A 16,212-nucleotide genomic window follows, 5' to 3' on the forward strand; every position below is an offset into this window, starting at 1 on the left:
GTCGTCATTGATTTTCACAATGATGAAACAGAAATGATCACAAAAAATATGCACATTTTATTACAATATTAATTACGTACCACCAGAATTTATGAAATTAAAAACATTTGAGTCTGTTGCAACACAGTCGAAGTCAAAATTGTCATATTATCTCCACTGACGAAGGTGTTGGATCGTACGCAAACTTTCATCACAAATCACTTTCCGCCATGATGCATTTGCAGATTTCACCTGCAGTGGCATCCTTTGACCTAATGGGTCAAGTTGGTTATTAACCCATCACAATGCTGTGTTGTACTGACGCAATTCTTCGGAAATTCCCGAAGACTTTCCGGTAACGCAATGCGGAAGTGAATTATCAATGTCGAAGTACGATCTGTTGGAATTGATTTCAGCGAATAAACGACATAGTTTTTCCAAAAAACTAGTAACTAACCATTTCTGAGAGGTAAACTGAATATGGCATGAAATATTTACCGCATTTTACTTGTATTAACAGGTCATTGTTGAAGCGTAGTTTACGCACGGTTACCGTGTTCTACGCATTCACAACATGTTCACAACGGTCGATATCCACGCTGTATCATATAAAAACGATTACCAAGATTCGTTACGCAAGACCAAGTTTTAAATTAGTTGCATTTTGAAGGGGTGGGCGCTTTGCCAAATGTGACCCCGAATATAAAAATTGTGCAAAAGTGGGGGGTGGGCGCTTGCCTGGGCATGGGCGCTAACGCGGTCGAGTACGGTATATGTTATTTCATTGACAAGTACCCCAGATTGAGCCAACAGTACAATGGTCACAAGGTACAATATGAATTCAAAGAAAGTACAATCCAATTCCAAGATGACAAGTCCTTGAGTTAAAAAAGAAAAGAGAAACTACAATACTAGCGAGTCATGTTAATCTTGATTTGTACACAGTGTGAGGCACTTGATAGAAGTCGCAAGTCATTAACAGAAATGAACAATCGTAAATACAGACATACAACTACCAAAATAATATTATTATGTTTGTGTGTGTATTTAATATTTGATAGTACATGTATGTTTACAAAAAAATAAGAATTTTTAGGTAGTTTTGTATAAATTCATACATGGCGTTTGAAAATATAAACAAAGGAAGTCATTTATTTAGTTAATTAACATGTTGAGGGCCAAATATATTCAACACTCCACACCGTATCAAAAGCACAGGCTTTCAACGTTATTAACAGATTATACCAATGGGACATTGCTGTTAGTATCCACACTTTGAAACAGTCAGATTTAAATGGTGTTGTTTTGAATCAATATGCAACTATGATATTGACAAGTGTGAATTGCTGGAAATATTACTGAGCGCTTCTAATGTAATTTAAAAACAGAACTTTGTTCCAGGAGATGACAATTCCATCCACAATCTCATATTGATGTAAATATCAACAATTCAAAAAAATGTGCAAACTACTCTGTTTACACTATGAATGAATATAGTAACATACCAGTAATGCTTTGAGGGTAATTAATTTATTTGTTGATTTTGTTCAATTTTACACACTACACACAATGGTGTGATCCTAACATAGATTCAAAATCAGACATTGGGATTTTACAGGAATTATACAACATCTTATTTCAAATTTTTTAATGAGCCTTATGCAGGACTCCTAAAGGTCACATATCCTGGCACTCTATGTGGTTATTATATTACTGTAAATAACTAGTATACCCTTTTTCCTATATTTTACATTAAACTTGTCAAAAATCAGTGAAAATAAATTCCATACAAAACAGAAAAAGTTTTTTCATCAAAAATTAATTGGAGCTAAAATAAAGTATTTTACATTATACCTCATTTGTTGCCACAGTGAAGATTTTTTTTTTAAATAAATAACTATTGCTTTCATTGAGGAAAACAAAATTCTCATTAATACTGAATTTATACCTTTGTGTATACCAGGATGCATGACATTTTGGGAGTCAAGTATTCGTCTTATTGTCATCGGGAGGGGAGGGGGGGGGGGGAGATTCAAAATATCAAAACAGCTGCACAGACGAGTAGTCTCAGTCACTGCCCTAACATACATTACCCATCGCTTCTTACTTTATTTACATTCTATTTCCTTTCCTTTTCTCTTGTGCTGAGAAAACAAAACACAGGGAAAAACAGAAATTGATATGAGGATGTTTACAGTTGACTTCCCTGAATAGCACAGAAAACCGCAGGTCACACTATGAGGAGCTTTCACTTGAGGCCGTCGTTGCAGTCTTTGTTTTAGGTTCACGTAGATTTTTCTGCAGTACATGTGCATCTGAGGGTTCTATCCTTTTATAGTAGTGTTTCTTCGTCTCTATGATATCAAATCCGCAGTCTTCATAGAAGGATATCGCCGAATCATTATTTATTTGAACATGTCTGTGAAGAGATGAAAAAAAAAGGATTAACGCAAATCACATTTTGGTGAACTTTTCTAGCAAGACTGCATAGTCACTGTGACTACTTGATAACACTGTCACAATGTTAAAGGCCGATGGTGGTTGTGCAGTGCATGTTCAGATTTCATATAAACAAACTTGTTATTTACACACATTGTGTAATTCAATATGGGACTTGTATCAAACAGGATGCAGCACGACGACTGTCGCACTTTAAATAGTAAAATTTCAAACTTGCAATTACGTATCGTGATTTAACACCTGCCTGCTAATAATTTTTTTCCTCCAATTACTTTGGCTAACTGTAGAAGCTTTCATGTGAGATGTTTGCCATGTTTTACACATACCGGGTAATTAATACATTGTGAAAGTGAAACAACTTGCTCATGATTCTAATTAAGTTAAGATAGAGATGCAGGTTTGTGGGCACTTGGAAGTGATTTTTTTTTTGCTTTTTATTATCCAAACAGTCTTGGCTATAGACTTAAAATTTTGTAGAATTGTGAATAGTGAAACATACTCAAAAAACGATTTTGAAATATAGATAACAGGTGCAAACATGATCTCTTTTGAATGCTTAGCAAGATTTAGCAAGGCTGTACATAAATAACAAGAGTTGGCAGAGCCATCTCGATGCTGGGCAAATAAGAGTTTTAAAAGTGTGTTTTGGAGCATTGGCGAACAGACAGAAAAGCAAATTCAAAGACTTTAACTTTGTTTTAATAAAAACTTGAAGTATACATGAGGGTACGTATTATTTATTTTGGAAACTCAAATTTTAACTGAAGGAATTAAACTAAATTAAATAATCATGTTAGAAATGACTACTGTTCAACTCCGGTCTAGTCGTTAAATTGTACTTAGCGCAAGTTGCTATGACAATCAACCAATTCGAGAAAAACGGTCGACATTGACTAAATGCATGGTCGCAGCCAAACCGCTGTTTAGGCCAGACTTTTATTATCCCTTGTTTCACAAACCCACCGAATGAACAGGAGCCGAAATAGAAATAAAAATAAAATTTTATTTCAGCGTAATTTCTCACGCCCGCCGACTTGTAAGCGCAAAAAATTGCTAAAAGAAACTTATTTTTATCTTCATTTTTTTTTCGGCGCCGCATAACAAACCCAAGTTGCATTTTCGTGAGAGTTTCATAATCAAAGTACCGAAGTCTCGCGCAGATGAGAAACAAGGTTATACATAGAATAAAATTTTATTTCTTCTCTCCGATCAATGATCTCACTTTCAATTCTTTGAGAATCACTCAAATCTAATAGAAAAAAAGAATTAATTTTATTTTTTATCAAGTGCGTTTCATACAAGAAGATCCATACGAACTACACCGCCGAGTGTAGTAGACATAATTCCGTTGGCAATAGAAAGTTCGAAGGAAGCTAACACAGTTGATTTATAACAGACGAAGTAATTGAAAATCACTTTTCAGTCCTCATTGAGGCACAAACGTATTTAAATGAGAGACGATGGCAACTCCACGTTGTGGCAGATTTAATACACACTACTAAAAATTCGACTAAAGTTTACAAACACCACGGTCAGTCACACAAAGTCCCCCAAAGTCAAAAAGGATTTATAAATGCACCGGGGAACACGAGACGAACAATTGTGCACACTTAGATGACGACTCCACGCTAAACGCAGGGTGAAAATGGCAATTTAAACTTTCCGGGGCAGATTTACATAATACTACAGTTTGATAACATGGCCAGTCACATAAAATCCATCAAAAGGGAGCTGCAAGTCGTATAATGCCAAAACAGTACCATGATTTCACAACTTTCGCTTTTATCAATGTCTACTGTACAACAGTTTAATGTCTTCCCGTTCGCAAGAACACAAAGCCTAAACTATCAGAAATTCGTAACACATAATTCAAGTGATGGTATAACAAAATAACTCGTCATTTGTAAATTCAATCCATCAAAAAAGTACTCACTACAAATTACACAATACTTATTTTCTAATGGAGTTTCTTCACAGCACAAACTATTGGAATCATGCACACGTGTCAGTACTTTGGTGACACATTTTATAGCTATGTCCAAAATAGTCCATTTATTACGTAACTGTGACCACATGACATCATTCTGTTAACATCCACACATTTTCATAAAATCTCCATGCACTTTTTGACCTTTCATAAATACAATACACTACAATTTACTACAGAAAAACAATTTTCTTGGTACATTCCTACATTCTTGCATACTAATGAGGGATTCAAACACATTCCAAGCTGAACAATTTTCTTGGACTAACAACTAAGCTGGTCAATCCTTTCCTAGCAATAAAAAAGAAACATGGTGAAAAAAGGAAATGACGGGATCTCCATATTATGCACTTCATTTAACTTTTAACAAAACGATAATACATTTAAATTTGGAACTGTTACAGCCATTTTAATTATGAGCATTAGCAAACTTCTTACTTATTGAATTGTTATGCAAATTAGCAATTATCTCAGCTTCTTTTTAGTGTACATCCCAGAATTTAAAAAAAAATAGCTCCTAGACGCTTTCACCTTTTGTTTTGAAATTTTCACAAATGATTGACAATGTGTTTATTTTCAAAATGCCGTTGGGGTATTGTTTTTGGTTGAACAGTGTTACAACAATCGTACATAAACTTGAAGTAGTTAAATTTGAGATGCTGCCCTGTAAAATTGACAACTGGTAGACAGTTTTCAAGACTGGCATTTTCTTCATAATAAATAAACCAATTTTGACAGGAAACAGAAGCATGGTTTAGAAGCTATTTTTTTTTTAAATCACTTTTGACCAAAAAAGCACATTTTTGTGCATATTTCAAACTACAGTGTTCATAAAAAAAAATACTAACAAAATTTTAAAATTCATACAACAAGCTTACTGAAAATATATAGTTTTGTGGAATCTTGGTTTCCTAATTAACTAATTAAGATACCTGTCAGGTAAACTGCATCTCTACCTTAATACCAAAGTTTTTGAAAATTAATTTTTAACTAAATTAGATTAGATTAATCTGTGAAAGTTTCACATCAATGAATGTATTCAGCTCTACAGACAAACAAGCAGCCTGTCGGCTGAGAAAGCTCTGCTGTTAGCAATGCACATGGCAATTAAAGAACAGAAGATATCATTAGAAAATGAACAAATCTGAGAGAGGTCCACATGTAGTACCTATATGTATAATATATCAAAGCAATTGGACTTGCGGTTTTCAACAAGTCGAAAATATCACTTTTTACCAAAAATGACAAAAATATTCATCAAAATTAGAGAATTAAAGATATCATCATGAAATGAACAAATCTGAGAGAGGTCCAGATGTAGTACCTATATATGTATTATCAAAGCAATTGGACTTACGGTTTTCAACAAGAAGTCGAAAATATCACTTTTTACCAAAAATGACAAAAATATTCACCAAAATTAGAGAATTAAAGATATCATTACAAAATGAACAAATCTGAGAGAGGTCCACATGTAGTACCTATATGTATAATATATCAAAGCAATTGGACTTGCGGTTTTCAACAAGTCGAAAATATCACTTTTTACCAAAAATTACAAAAATATTCATCAAAATTAGAGAATTAAAGATATCATTACAAAATGAACAAATCTGAGAGAGGTCCACATGTCGTACCTATATATGTAATATCAAAGCAATTGGACTTGCGGTTTTCAACAAGAAGTCAAAAATATCACTTTTTACCAAAAATTACAAAAATACTCACCAAAATTAGAAAATTAAAGATATCATTACAAAATGAACAAATCTGAGAGAGGTCCACATGTAGTACCTATATGTATAATATATCAAAGCAATTGGACTTGCGGTTTTCAACAAGTCGAAAATATCACTTTTTACCAAAAATGACAAAAATATTCACCAAAATTAGAAAATTAAAGATATCATTACAAAATGAACAAATCTGAGAGAGGTCCACATGTAGTACCTATATGTATAATATATCAAAGCAATTGGACTTGCGGTTTTCAACAAGTCGAAAATATCACTTTTTACCAAAAATGACAAAAATATTCACCAAAATTAGAAAATTAAAGATATCATTACAAAATGAACAAATCTGAGAGAGGTCCACATGTAGTACCTATATGTATAATATATCAAAGCAATTGGACTTGCGGTTTTCAACAAGTCGAAAATATCACTTTTTACCAAAAATGACAAAAATATTCACCAAAATTAGAGAATTGAAGATATCATTACAAAATGAACAAATCTGAGAGAGGTCCACATGTAGTACCTATATATGTATTATCAAAGCAATTGGACTTACGGTTTTCAACAAGAAGTCGAAAATATCCACCAAAATTAGAGAATTAAAGATATCATTACAAAATGAACAAATCTGAGAGAGGTCCACATTTAGTACCTATATATGTATTATCAAAGCAATTGGACTTACAGTTTCCAACAAGAAGTCGAAAATATCACTTTTTACCAAAAATGACAAAAATATTCACCAAAATTAGAAAATTAAAGATATCATTACAAAATGAACAAATCTGAGAGAGGTCCACATGTAGTACCTATATGTATAATATATCAAAGCAATTGGACTTGCGGTTTTCAACAAGTCGAAAATATCACTTTTTACCAAAAATGACAAAAATATTCACCAAAATTAGAGAATTAAAGATATCATTACAAAATGAACAAATCTGAGAGAGGTCCACATGTCGTACCTATATATGTAATATCAAAGCAATTGGACTTGCGGTTTTCAACAAGAAGTCAAAAATATCACTTTTTACCAAAAATTACAAAAATATTCACCAAAATTAGAGAATTAAAGATATCATTACAAATTGAACAAATCTGAGAGAGGTCCACATGTAGTACCTATATATGTATTATCAAAGCAATTGGACTTGCGGTTTTCAACAAGAAGTCGAAAATATCACTTTTTACCAAAAATGACAAAAATATTCACCAAAATTAGAGAATTAAAGATATCATTACAAAATGAACAAATCTGAGAGAGGTCTACCCAAGGTACATATACACCAAGTATCAAAGCATTCAGGCTTACAGTTTTCAAGAAGAAGTCGAAAAAGTAAAACATTGACATGGACGACGACGAACAATCACTCATATGATAAGCTCCGCTCGACAAAGTTGACAGCGGAGCTAACAAGTTTTATTGAATATAATAGTACTTTTGAATGAAATTTTTGTGAACAAAAAGGGCAGCAAATTAACACATAGCTTTGGACTATGCTGTGATTGAATCTGCTTCATTTTTTGAGTCTTTAATAATAATGCTTCTCATAATAAAATCACATAAGAGCAGTAGATGAATAAATTTACACAATAAAGAGGAAATTGCACAATTCATACTTTGAATGCTTCCTTAAAAAGCTAAAATCTTTCAGCTACTGTGATAAATTTGTTATTCTAAAAACCAGACAAACCACTTCATATTTTTGTTTCAAAATTTTGATCAAAACCTGGAGCCAATATAAAATTTGTTCGTAAATTATTCCAATTTTTTTTTTATATAAGTACATGAAAATAGGAAAAATGTAGCAAAATTTTGGCAGGAAAAAAACTCAAACAGTTAAAACATATCCATGAAATGAACAACAATTTTATTCTAAATAGTGCCTACATATTTTTCAACCTATCCTTGGGCAAGCAACTTAAAGTTTCAACTTTAACCCCATTAGTTTTTCCCCAAATGACACAAATGCTGCGGCCACCTGATAAGTGATTTTTTTATGGTACTTACAAAAATATGTTATCAAAATTCCCATCCTTTTCACAATATTTGAGAACATGGTTCAACATCACTGTTCCTATGGTAACAAAATAAAGACAATATTATCAAAAGTACTAGTAGTTGTGATACAAGTCAGCAGCTGTGTCATGTCGTCCCTGTGTATTGTCACTGTGTTTTAGGTCATTCGTAAACTTTTAAGAAAAAGGTGGCAAATTCATCAGGATTAACATTTTGCACTGGTAGAGAAATGGTTGCAAGTTGCACAACACAATTAGTTCCACCAACTTATATTTCCAGGTAGCTTTCGTCAAGGTCTGTAGGTTATTCAGCATTTTGTGCGTACCAGGTTGATAGAGAAATGCACATCATGCATTAATTGCAGTCATAATCAGAAGATAGTCACTGGACATTTTACTTGGTCCCAAACATAGTATAGAGTATTATTTCTGAGGCACTATATGTACTATCATATCAGATGCAATTTGTACACACAAAGCAGTGTTCTCCACAAGGGGTTTTAGGCGGGCGGCCCGCCCATCAAGTTTTACGGCCGCCCAGTAACTCTCAACACCCGCCCACCAACGTACATCCAGCTGAAATTATTTGTAAATGGCTTGCATTGTTCTTCCCAAGCCTAAACAAAAGAGTAGTTGCCCAACCCTTTATTTTGCTATTGTTTCAACAGTCCAAACATAAACAATGTCCATTGGAAGTCTGCAAGCAGTTATCAAGTGTATTCATGGCAATGTGTCAATCGCTTGAATTCATTGTCGCCCGACATTGTTGCCACTTATTGCTCACGATACGCAACTACAGTGGTTTCAATTTACAGCTGTATTTTTAATAATCGTCTTCCGATCACGAAAGAAAGAAGTAAATACGAACGAATTGTATATGCACAGAAAATAAACAAATATATTAGCAGATTGCATGTAAACTCGAACAAAAATTTAAATTCTAGCCGTATTTACAACGTTCGCTCAATTTTCATTGTGAAAACAGCATGGAGAAGGCAAACTGATGACCTTTTGGCCTACCCCATTCAACGACCGTCTGCTACCCACCGCTGTTGGCGCTGTAACGATTTAGTATCTAAGTTGCATAGGGGAACAGCGCATTCTGGGTGTTCGTGTACTGAATTCGGAAAGCGGTAATAAACATCAAACATGGCTGCTGGATTAGTTTACCGCGAGTATTTGTAATTGAATAATATTTTAGTTATCTTTTCCACGTACTTTTTTCAATTTATCTATTTTTTATGTCTAATCTTTCGAGAACATATCAGATTCTTTTATTTTGCCGATTGCTAGCATTTTTTTCTTGAATTCCAAAACAATGTGTGAAAACGCAACGTATCGTGGCCGTACATGCGTAAATGCATCTTACCGTCCGTCGGCACGGGTGAGTACTGATGCCACAAATAAAAATGTTATGGATTTTGTTTTGACAAATTGTCTGTTTTGGCTTCGTGGGCAAATCATCTCGTATATTTTCTACCTTATAACTCAATTATGTTTTGTACTTGCTCTTAGTTACTCGAATTGCATTTCATGAACGCAGAATAATTTGCGAACGCATAAATCACCGATTTCAAACTTTTTGCATTTCGTAAATATTGATAGTGACCAATCTGTTTGTATTTCAAAAAATTGTAACATGTTCCAATTAAATTAAATTAAAAAGAGAATAGTAAATAACTTAGTGTGTATTGCAGTTCATGTCATAAATGCGAGAATGCTGTATGTAAATGATATGCAAATTAATATGCAAATTTATGCTAATTAGGCCACCCACCAGCTAATTTGGATTGTGGAGAACACTGCAAAGAGATGAGAAATAACAATGACAATAAATTCAAAAATTGCTAACAGCATACTCACAATACAGTATTAAAGTTGCACACTGAGATCTTCATAAAGCCAATGACATTTTTGATGATCTCTTCAGTCAATAGGGGTAATTATTCAATAAACACTCAAAACAATTTCAAAGCTTTTCAGTGCATCTGAGCAAACATTGGAATTATTCAAGCTTCTGCTTGCTATTACTTTTTTAGTACTCCAATGAATGCAAACTGACAAAGATTTACTTCTAAATACATATGAATCATTAATTGCTTTCCACAAACCAAATATTTCACATAATACTCCCTTGTCCAAAGACCTTAATATAGTTTTTCGAATGATCTAAAATTGCAAATTTTAATTTAACGACTTACCAATTCCAAGCCTCCTGTAAGGTGCAAGGCATCCAAGTGTCATGATATACAGTCTACGCTGTCCATCTTCAGTTGTGTCAATACGACAACAAACAGCACCAACAACAATATCATTGAAATACGCTGTATGCAAAAAAAATATTATATTAACTTCATTTATAACGCATATGCCATGTCATCCATGATGAATAATACCATTACCACATGTCAACATCAAATGCCAGAAATGTCGTCATGAAGATGAGACTTTTCACATGAACCTTTAATTTTATGATAAATCATTTCCTCAATAGTTCAAGGAGATAGGAGAAAATATTAAAAATAATTTTAATCACAATTTTCTTGAATCTCACTTTACTTGATAATTTGAAGAATAGATTGTACTGCTTGGAGTTCAATTCTCAAAAAAATAATTAATGGCAAAGACTAATTTTAATGGGAACAGAGAATAGCAGCCAATTTAGAGCAAATATTGAATTTTGGAATGGCTTCCAAAACAAGGCAGTCAGACCCCAATTTTGCACAGAGATGCAGAATAATGCTAACATTACATAAAAATACATGCATAAACGGCACATCACGTCTGTTTGGTTTGCGAAAGGCTTCTTTTACTTAACACAAATCAAAGGTGTTATTGTCAGACTGAATTGGTATATCTAAGAAACGAATGATTACCGAATTTGTACAAAAATCAACTTTACGTTAGTCAGTATTTTACCAAATCGCGTGTGAACTAAATGCACACATTTTTGCCAACGACGCAAGCAAAAAAGAACACTATTGTTCTCTTCATTTGCATGCAAACAAAGCTATCAAAGTTAATGAGATGCTTGCGTTAACTCAAAGCTAACCTGCGTTAACGAGGCATTGGCACGGTCCTAATGCAATCTTAACATGACGTCAACGTAAGTCAATGCGTTAGGTAAGCAATAGACTGGTGCAGTCGGGCGATTAATTTGTTTTTGTAGTTCAAATAGGATAAAAAAAATCTTGTCGATTTTTTCCATTGCTGGTGCATTTTGTGATAAAAATTGCCTTGAGGTTGCCAAGATTTACGCTGGGGAAACGCCCCAGATTGCATCTAAAGGCATCTAAATTTCAAAACTTTTTCCCCCCCAGACCCTCCCTCGCCGCTACACGCCTTTGGCACTCTCTTATATGATAAGCGCCGCTTGACAAAGTCGACAGCAGAGCTAAAAAGATGATGTGGACGCCAACAACTGTGGGTGATATTCGCTCACATTCGATCAGCTTCAAACTGCATGCATTGGATCGTAGAGTATAATAAAGTCAGAGTAATGTACATTTAAACAATACATTGTTTATTATGGTGATGTTGCAACAAAGAAACTACAATGTAACAAGAAGGCAACTGATGAATGCCCCTTTTATAGGGTTCAGTAGGACTCACACCTATTGATTAAAAATAAGAGGGAGACACAGTGATAGGTTTTCAAAATTGATACATCGGCTTAAAATCGACCTTGCAACTGATTCCTATTGCGTTCGTGCTGTCTGTTGATTATTATTAAATGGCTTATGTAAACCGAATCTGTGTTTCTTTACAATAGAGATACATGCATTCCGGTATAGTTTCAGGCATGTAACAACTTTCAATTGTTGTATCTCAGCTAATATAGCATGTAATTGAACAAAATAAAGACGAATAGATAAAGCAAAACATGATCTAATAATATAACTAAATTATGAATACGAAAGAATAAAACTGAATAAACAACGACAAATATGAATCAATGAGGAAAAACACAAGTGGATAAGCATCCACGACAACAACCGACTCATAAGCGGAGCTAAAAAAAAATTAGAATAGCAGTGGTGAACATGGTGGGTCTGATGTGAGACCACTATTTGCGCATTCAGTTTCCCTAATTTCATCTGTCCTAGGCTATAGGACTACCCTGAGTTCTGATAAAATACATGCCACTTTACTGTAACATAGTAACAATTGGATGAATCACAACGTTAACAACTATGTATACAGTAGTTTACCCAGAGTTATGGGGAAACCAGAAATGTAATTGCACATTACAGCCTATGACCTGGTCGGAGTGTGTACAAATCTTCAGCAGTTACCGGGTTGGTGTGGCTTGTTAGCTGTTGTACATATCTGGTAGCGTCGCTTATGTGTGGTCTTCCAATACAAACACAACCTTCAGCACCATCAATATGGTGAAACCTCATTGACGATGCTGAATTTTACGTAGCATGGAACATAAACTTCAATTGACCTCACTGTGATGACGCATACGTTGTGAAATATGGAAAAAGTGCTTGAAGCATGCGCAATGCGTACACTATATGCTAATAACCTCTAATGATGTAATGACATAGACATATCTCATGAATAATATTTGAAAGTGAAATTATTAATAGAAAGCAATTAGTATGAAACGCCAGAATTGTGTATATTTGGTCTTGACCCCCCACTCTGTCTATTGTAGTTATTTGAAACTGTAAACGCTTTCTGTCATACTATACTGGTCACTAAATTTAACAACTGTTTCTGCATTTTACACTCAAATCTTATGAGCAAAGACCAGCCTCAATGAAGTCTTGATTGTATACAGCCCCACCAGTGGCTGTTCCCGGCTCCATGTGTCATGAATAAAGTACCAGGATATGTGACCTACATAGAGGGGTCATACAAACAAAATAAAGTGACCCATACAAGTGCTTCCATATGAGGGCTGTTTGTTTGAAGAGGTTCATTTAAACCTACTTCCTTTTTGAACAATAGGTATTATGTACTTTAAAGCATACGATTGTCACCAGCACATGTGTGATAATTGCGTCCCAAGTGACAACTCGTGGCAAAAAAACTTGAAGGTTCAAGGGTAGACTTATCTATAAACAACGACACGCTATGGCCATCTGCCACATGTGCAGATGACGACTCTCTCACTTTAATACATTTCAATTTACATAAATTGTTTGGGTTGAGGGAAAATGTGTCAGCTATGGAAATTCACGTCACAGGATGTAACAATATTTTTGCTTCTGCAAAAGACCAAGTGAGACTCAATGTACTATGGTATTAATTAAAAGAAAAGTCAAGCCAAACAACATAATGACCCCTCAAGAAAAAGCTCCACAAATGTAAGAGAATGCAATTTACAGTTTTTTTATATCACTTTTTATTCTTTAAATATTCAACTTTTCGTCAGTATTTTGTAGTCAGCCATCTAGAGTCTCAAGCAAAGGATTATGGGTAAAGTATGACATCGAATCTGTTGTCAGAAATTATGAAAATGCATCTTTGTAGATTTATAGATAAAACTATAATTACTTTATAGAAAAACATTCTCTCCATGGGCAATGTTTTCAGCAACATAGTAACAAAATCATGCAATTAGTTGTATTCAGCAGTGTTCCCTCTGAGCCTTAATTCTGCTCAATTTTGTAGTTTCTCAGTGAAATTTTGTCTTTCGAGAAACTTTCCATGCATTTTGTTATAAAATGGGCAAATTTTCACAGTATTTTCAAGATTCAAACAAATTAAAGGGAACAGTGGTATTCAGTCTTACATATTTTCAGAATAGAATTTCAACTAGACTAGTGATGAAAAAAAAATACAAACCTAGTTTTGCCAGCTCTCCAACTTCTAAGACATCTTTGTAGAATTTATCATTGTAAGACACTGGGAAGACAACTTGGTTGAGACGCTTCAGCTGCTTGATATTATGCTGGGTAACATCCCCAAGTTCTATCCTACCTCTGAAATGAAAACAGCAGCAATAATAATTCAACATTTCAATATTGCAATGCTGCAGTGTCATAAATTCAGGGTTGATGGAGGTATTTTTGATGACAAAGGTATAATGCTGAACCAGGGGGTCAAAAGAAGAGTCAGATCTTTACATACTCTTTGCTTTACTTGGCCCTCACATAATTTATCACTACCACATCAATTTCGTTCTCATCTCAATAATTATTGTACATCTCTCATCTCATTTTTAAATTCCCTCCAATTTTATACCTGGTCAAGCTCCTGTTGAAGACTTGTTTAGCTGACAAAGTTTGCCTGACATGTATGTTGCCTGTTTTATACTATATACCTTAGTTTGTTAAGGCAAGCCAGTTATTATTCAGTTGTCCAAATGGCAGGGAATCCATCTACGGTAACTCACAAATTTCACACTTTAGAAACTGTTAAATGTACAAATTTCCTGTACCAGTGGAATTAAGGCCTGTCCACCTGTCTGACAGGATGATTTTAGCTTGGACAAGCGACAAATACCCTGTTCCTTTTGACAGGTCAATAAATACAAAGTTTTCACTGACCATCTGGAATAGTTCACAGATGCTAATATCCAGAAATTGCTTTTGAGAGTTTTTAAGGAATAATAATGAGGCAAAATTAATAATTAGATTTCAAATAATATGTTGTAATTGATCCTCCGAGGGGCATTTAGATCATCAATTGGGTCAGGCACTGTTATTCTTAGTCCCGAGTACAGTCCTGTAGGTTGGCCTTCCGCTGATCATTCGGCCCCCACAGTCCTGAGAAGTCACATAGACTGGGAATTCAACACTATTGTGAAGGAATGTATCGAGCGATTTAAAAGGCATTCAGCTTTGCAGTTAAAAAATAAGTAGGTCGATACGTCTAACTATTCTAAATACCCTAACTGGAAGCGAAATTACATAAGATTTCCCACTAGGGTCGATCAAATCGTCATTTTCCAACTTTAACCAAAAATATACGCCGCCATCTTGTTCTTGACGTATTTATTAACAAAATGTTTTGTTTGTTTTGTTGTGCAAAACTAGCTTTCGCCAACGTTCCAGTGCTGTAGGTTAATTTTTCTGCCACAATAAAGGTATTTGTGATCGCTAGATTGGTCGATAGATGTTTTAACTGGTTACAATTATGAAAACTGCAGAACGGTTTTCCGCCATAAATTTATAGGCGGGTGTCGAATCCTCTGTCTATGCGACTTCTCAGGACTGTGGGGGCCGAATGATCAGCAGAAGGAAGCCAACCTATATAACTGTACTCAGGGCTATGTTATTCTTTATTAACCAGTTCAACGGATAGACAACTTTTAATTTCACCCTTGCTTATTTTCACCTGTTGTTAAGGACTGTGAACAAGGAACTGTTACCAGAAATATGTACACATTCTTGTTACCCATCTACAAAAAATATACAGTTCTTTCTGGCCTTATGCTAATGGGCTGTTACGTAACGTTTGGTGTGTACGTGACCAATGAACGCCAGTCCCGATGGTTTTGGGGTCGAGGTGGCCAATATTGAAAAAAAAAAAATTCTTTATATTTAATCGAGTTTTCAAAAGAGCAGAATAAATATTATAAGTTTAAAGCGCCACAGACACTGAACCGTGATGCAGTAGCACTGTGATTGACGATGACACCACGGCATGATAAAAACGACGTTGACGACAGAAACAGAACATGTGTTCCTGACACGTGAAAATGGCGCACGAAACAGTGAAAAGTCTCGTTTAGTGGCGACTCCTGCTGATAATTCATTTCTTGCCCTCTTTGAAAGTACCTACCTCGTCATCTCGTGGTGTGATCTTCGCAAAATGTGTCTATTTTCTATTAATTTGTTTGTCAAAGGTCGAACCGACACAGAACGGTAGAAATTCCCGGGGAAATACTGCGCATGCGTCAAAAATGACCGACATATTATTTTAAAACAATCAAAAAAACAAAACGAGCATCAATGTTTAACATTTTAATTTCAGATATAATTAAGAAAAATGCATCTTCGTCTAATCAACTAGCAATTATTTGTGTTTAGCCCTTCAAGCCCATCACATAACGAGCTGAACAGGAGTAAA

At 34.6% G+C, this 16,212-nt stretch overlaps 1 protein-coding gene across 1 annotated transcript; it reads right to left on the reverse strand.

Moving 5' to 3' along the window:
* Positions 1 to 1,612: 1,612 nt before the first annotated feature.
* LOC102807997 (N-alpha-acetyltransferase 50-like) lies at positions 1,613 to 16,035 on the reverse strand. Its single transcript, XM_085499181.1, has 5 exons — positions 15,925 to 16,035; positions 13,984 to 14,120; positions 10,386 to 10,508; positions 8,177 to 8,243; positions 1,613 to 2,398 (listed from the first exon to the last, which is right to left on the reverse strand). The coding sequence occupies exons 1-5, from the start codon at positions 15,930 to 15,932 to the stop codon at positions 2,215 to 2,217; spliced, it is 519 nt and encodes a 172-aa protein (XP_085355307.1). The 5' UTR covers positions 15,933 to 16,035; the 3' UTR covers positions 1,613 to 2,214.
* Positions 16,036 to 16,212: the final 177 nt, after the last annotated feature.

Source organism: Saccoglossus kowalevskii, chromosome 5 (assembly GCF_978046115.1).
Source record: "Saccoglossus kowalevskii chromosome 5, keSacKowa6.1, whole genome shotgun sequence".
Classification (NCBI taxonomy): domain Eukaryota; kingdom Metazoa; phylum Hemichordata; class Enteropneusta; family Harrimaniidae; genus Saccoglossus; species Saccoglossus kowalevskii.